This window comes from Phascolarctos cinereus, unplaced genomic scaffold (assembly GCF_003287225.1).
Source record: "Phascolarctos cinereus isolate Bilbo 61053 unplaced genomic scaffold, phaCin_HiC Scaffold_7;HRSCAF=346, whole genome shotgun sequence".
Classification (NCBI taxonomy): Eukaryota; Metazoa; Chordata; class Mammalia; order Diprotodontia; family Phascolarctidae; genus Phascolarctos; species Phascolarctos cinereus.
This window is the reverse complement of record NW_027556180.1, coordinates 45,424,576-45,430,575: the sequence shown is the minus strand read 5'-3', so window position 1 is coordinate 45,430,575 and position 6,000 is coordinate 45,424,576. Positions and strand designations below refer to the sequence as shown.

Genomic DNA, 6,000 nt, shown 5'->3' with positions numbered 1-6,000 from the left:
TGACATGAATTATCCATCTAGGGCCAAGTTTCAATTCATATTACATTGGAAAACTCTGGGGGGGTGGTTCCTGCCAAAGGCAGCATTCAGTATGTTGCCATAGGAAGGCCTTCAGGCAGATAGATATATGTCTTTATTTCAAAGGACCTCCATGAGTTCTTCCCTTCCAATTGATTTATTTCAGTTAGGAGTTTTCTTAGCATCTTTGCCTTGTGAAAAGATTACAATAATGACTGGAGTGTAATGGAGTAGAACTTAATCTATAGTTAAAGTGTTCATCTGTCTTGATATTGATGAATAATAAATGCTACAGAAAAGGAAATGAGTATTATTAAGGGAAGTTGTATGTGTGTGGGGGGGGGGGGAAGGCAAGAGTATTGGAAGAGACTTTAATGCAGCAGTCCCTTTCCATTAATTCAGTTTGGCTCAATAACATTTTTCTAAATTGATTCTACTAGAGCTCTGTGTTTGGGATACAAAGACCAAAGCAAAAACTTTTCCTGCCCTTGCCATTCCTTGACATCTCACCTATAAAGTAGGGTCAAGAATTTGTGGAATTTGTGGAATGTGAAATGTGACTTTTACAGATACTTGTGTAGATGAGAATTAACTTTTATTTTTAATAAGAAATGAGATCAAAGGAAACAGAGAGCAGAATGGATTAGAAACCAGAATCCAATAATATGTTGTGTACAAGAGACACATTTGAAACAGAAAGACAGTTAAAGGGCTAGAATGGAGTCTAGTATGCTTCAGCTGGAGTTAAAAAAAAAGCAGGGATAGCAATCATGATCTCAGAGAAAACAAAAGTAAAAAGAGACCTAATTAAATGAGATAATCAGGGAAACTACCACACAGATAGGGAATGTGATTTACAGACGTTAAATGATTTGCCATGCTTACACAGCTAATACGTGCCATAGATGTGATTTGAACCCAAATGTCTTCACCACATTCAGCACTTTCCAATATACTACAGGGGTAAATCTTAGGTGACTGATATGAGGAACAAGCCAAGACAATCTCAGCCACTGCTATTTGTAGCACCAATGTTGGAGTGAAGCCAGTCTCCTTTTTTAAATCCTCTCTTGGCCCTTGAAGTGTATACTTTTCTGGATGGAAAGATTTTGTACTTTGGACCCTTGAGTACATGGAAACTGACAAGGAATTATGTTGGAGTCTTTCCTACTTAATGTGGGGAAGGTCTTCTTAAATCCAAACAACAATTCTTAGTTAAATCGGTTCATTTAATAATTCAGTGATTGTTGAAATTGCATCTTTACTTAACTCATAATACTGACAGAGTGAAAGTAATTTCACAGCACGAGTTCCCAGGTAGGAAGGTGTCTTCAGTTTATACCAGTTCTCAATGCTGGGAAAGTTCATACATATCTCAAATTTGCTCAGCAAACGTCGAATCCTTATGATGAATGCAAGCAGAAAAAGGTCCTCATCAAGGAAATATTTGAACTTGGGCACCTCTTCATATACCTGCACATTTTTAGGGGAAAAAAGACAGTGAATGGTTGGCCAGTGACTGGTGTTGAAAAGAGATGAACACCTGTCATTATGACTGAATCATGGAGATGATTTAGGACAGAATTCTTCACTCTGTGAAGGCCTACTGCCATTGTCTAGGAATAAGGGTAGTACCAAATCAAATGAGATAATATTTATAAAAAAAATAGTACTTAGCACAGTGCCTGGCTCATAGTAGGCTCTGCTTCTTCCCTTCCCCTTCCCCACCAACATTCTCCTCTGTGCTTGAAATAAGAGGAACTTAGGTAGAGAGTCCACAAAGAAAACAATTATATTGGGGGTTATGATAGTAAACACAATTTCAGGAGTATAGGTTACAAATTCTCAATAACAGCAGAAAAAAAGTTTTTTCCTCTACCACTAAAATGAATGTATATTCCTTTCTTTTTATGAGCTTTAAAAAAAAATAAGAAGTTTATGTTTTATGAAGAATGCATCTGGCAGTATTACAAATACTAGGAAATACATATGCAATCATATACACATGTACATTTTGGTTTAGATGAGTGATTTTAATTGCTTTGGAGAACTACCACTAAGTTCTGCCTTTGTAGATCTGCAATTGTCCTGCATTTTATTATGACCTCGGAGCATTACTTGAGGCATTAAGAGATGAAGGGAGCTGTCCAGGGTCATGCAACCAGTCTGTGTCGGGGCAGGTCCTGACTTTCCTAGCTCTCAGGTCAACTATTAGCTCCTTATGCCATGCTGATTTCCTCGCACAAATTGGGCAATTTTTTTTTTAGCACCTGTAGAAAGAAATCTGATGGACTAGTAAGAATTGCGTTAAAGATGAGGAAACCAAAGTCTGGGTCACATAACATTTTTTTTTCTCAAATTAGGGGCAAGGATGAGACTAAAGATTAAGTTTCCTGATTTTTATTTTGGTATTTTATTCACTTGTTTTTGTTCAGTCATTTTAGTTGTGTGTGAATCTTCATGACCTCATTTGGGGTTTTCTAGGCAGAAATACTGGAGTGCTGTGCCATTCCTTTCTCCAGCTCATTTTACAGATGAGGAAACTGAGGCAGACAAGGTTAAGTGACTTGCCCGGGGTCACACAGCTATTAAGTGTCTGAGGACAGATTTGAACTCAGGTCTTCCTGATTCTAGGACCAGCACTCTATTTACTGCACCACCTAGTTGTCCCTTCCATCCACTTATCTCATGCTAATAATAATAACAACAAAAATAATAATATAAAAAATTAAAGCTAGTCTGTGCATTTTGAACTAAAGCACCCTGGCTGCCTCAGACAAGTATCTTATTTTTCTTCAGACGTGACCTGTGTTATTGCCTTGGTCCTCCCCTTCACTCAAATATGAAGCCAATGTGAGTATTATATACCAGGAAAGGAGACTTTAAGCCTTGTGCTTTAGAGGGCCAAAGATTAAGATTTCGCTGTGACCGGTTGCGAGCAGCAGGTATGCCAATTGGATTTACTGAAAGGCATTTTGAGAAAACTAAACTCTGAAATAATTACAAAGCTGCTTTAGTACAATATGATTTTTTTTTTTTAGGAATTGGGGTCAAGCAACTTGCCCAGGGTCACACAGCTAGTGTCAAGTATTTGGTCTAACACCAGATTTGAACTCAGGTCCTCCTGACTTCATGGCCAATGCTCTATCCATTGCACCATCTAGCTGCCTCACAATATGAAATTCTTGCTATGGGTTCTTTCCTTGAATTCTAAAATTGTGAGTCAAGTGATAAACTACATATAGTCAAATGATGAATTCAATTCAAAAAGCATTTATTTACAGGTACTAGACACTGAGCATACAAATGCAAAAATTCAAAAGCTCTCAACCTGGAGAAGTTCATATTCCAATGGCCGTACCATGAACATAGATAAAATACAAAACATGTTTAAAGTGAATACAGTTGGTGGAACAGTGAACTGATCCAGCCATTTTGGAGAGCAATGTGGAATTATGGCCCAAAAGTTATAAAACTATATACTGTTTGTGACATTCTTTTTTTTTTCCTCCCTTGCTTTTTACTAGGCAATCAGGGTTAAGTGACTTGCCCAGGGTTACACAGCTAGTAAGTGTCATGTGTTGTGTGTCTGAGACCAGATTTGAACTCAGGTCCTCCTGACTCCAAAGCTAGAGCTCTATCCACTGCACCAACTAACTAGTTGCCCCTTGTATAGACTCTATAACCCAGACACTGGGTTTTTTTTATTATTATATTATTATATTATATTGGCTCTCTAAAGCACAAGGCTTAGAGTCTCCTTTCCTGGTATATAATACTCACATTGGCTTCACATTTGAGTGAAGGGGAGGACCAAGGCAATAACACAGGTCACGTCTGAAGGAAAATAAGATGCTTGTCTGAGGCAGCCAGGGTGCTTTAGTTCAAAATACACAGACTAGCTTTAATTTTTTATATTATTATTTTGTTGTTATTATTATTAGCATGAGGTGAGTGGATGGAAGGGACAACTAGGTGGTGCAGTAAATAGAGTGCTGGTCCTAGAATCAGGAAGACCTGAGTTCAAATCTGTCCTCAGACACTATTAGGTCTCTTTTACAAGGTGATAAGGGAAAGAGAATATATATGTTCTAAAATGTATTTATAGCAGCTCTCTGTGGTGACAAAGAACTGGAAATTGTGAGGTGCCCATCAATTGAGGAATGGCTAAATGAGTTGTGATATATGGTTGTGATGGAATGCTACTGTGCTATAAGAAATGATGAGGGGGCTGCTAGGTGGTGCAGTGGATAGAGCACTGGCCCTGGATTCAGGAAGACTTGAGTTCAAATACGGCCTCAGACACATAACACTCACTAGCTGTGTGACTCTGGGAGTCACTTAACCCCATTGCCTAGCCAAAAAAACCCCCCCAAAAACAAACAAACAAAAAAAGAAATGATGAGGTGGTTCATTTTAGAAAAACATAAAAAGACTTGTATGAAAAAATGAAAAGTGAAATGAGCAGAACCAAGAGAACATTGTATACAGTAACAGCAATGTTGTTTGAAGACCAGCTCTGACTGGCGAAGTTATTTTGGTGTTACGAATACTCAAATCAACCGCAAATCATCTAAGAAGGTAGATGCTATCCACCTCCAGAGAAAGAACTGACTAATAGAAGTATGCATAGTATAGTTTTACACACACACACACACACACACGTGTGTGTGTGTGTGTGTGTGTGTGTGAAATGGTGGCCTTCTGTAGTGTGGGGTGGAGAGGGAGAGGGAGAGAGAAAAAAATAAAAATAAAATGTGCACAGCAAGGAACAAAAGAAAACTCAGAAGGAAGTATAGAAAAGCAAGGTAGTTTTGAAAACAATATTTAGTGTTTATTCCAGAGTTGTTTTTTTTTAAAATGAATCTTCACTTCATGGTTTCATATTAAATCCTCTTTTTGTGTTCTGCTGTCAACATGGAAATACTTTTCTTCTTTTGTATTTAAGTTCAAAATGAATAAAAAATTTAAAAATAAAGTAAATAAAAAGTCATTCCGAGGTGGGGAAGAGCCTGTTGTTCAGTCATGTCGTTTTCAGTCATGTCTGACTCTTCGTGACCCCGTCTGGGATTTTCATGGCAAAGATACTGCAGTGGTTTGCCGTTTCCTTCTCCAGCTTATTTTATAGATGAGGAAACTGAGGCAGACAGGGCTAAGTGAATTAGTGTCTGAGGCCAGATTTGAACTCCTGAAGATGAGTCTTCCTGACTCCAGGCTAGGCACTCTATCCATTGGGCCACCTAGTACTGCCAACCAAAAGCTTCTCGTAGATGGTGTTACCTGAGCTGAGCTCTGAAGGAGGCTAGGGACTCTGAGAAGGAGGCAGAGGTGAGGAAGGGGAGCATTCTTGGCATAGGGGTGGAGCAGCCAGGGAACAAAGACATGGACCTGGGAGATGGAAAGTTGTGTATGAGAATCAGGCAGTGGGATGTAGAATGTATAATTATGGAGTTGTAACATGAAAGAAACTGACAATGCTGAGCTGAGGGCAGATTATGAAGGCTAAACTGAAATAATTCTACTGAATCAGAGAAGTGAGAGGGAGCCATTGAAGGTTCTTGAGGCTAGGAGTGACACGGTCAGATCATCTGTGCTTTAGGGTAAGAAATTTTGCAGCCATGTGGAGGTTGGGTTGGATTAATCAGCAATGCCATCCTCTAGATAAATGATAACAAAATCTTTCCCAAGAGCTCTAGAGAAATATTCCCCTTCATGTACCGGATGGTCTAGCCCGGAGGTGGGGAGCCTGCAGCCTTGAGGCCACATGTGGTCCTCTAGGTCCTCAAGCATGGCCCTTTTACTGAATCCAAATAAAAGATTTGTTCTGTAAAACTTGGACTCAGTCAAAAGGCCACAACCAAGGACCTAGAAGGCTAGTTGTGGCCCTGAGGCTGCAGGTTCCCCAGCCCTGGTCTAGCCCAAGGGTCACCAAACTATGGCTCAAGGGTCAAATCCAGCTCTTCCCTTGTTTTTGTACAGCCT

The 6,000-nt window shown here is 39.4% G+C and overlaps 1 protein-coding gene across 1 annotated transcript in view; it reads right to left on the bottom strand.

Moving 5' to 3' along the window:
- Positions 1–1,226: 1,226 nt before the first annotated feature.
- The window catches only part of ERICH6 (glutamate rich 6), a 42,604-nt gene continuing 37,830 nt past the window's right edge, over positions 1,227–6,000 (bottom strand). The window contains exon 15 of the mRNA XM_020980881.2: positions 1,227–1,491. Coding sequence (XP_020836540.1) covers positions 1,234–1,491 — 258 coding nt within the window. The 3' untranslated portion in view covers positions 1,227–1,233. The remainder of the gene's footprint in view (positions 1,492–6,000) is intronic.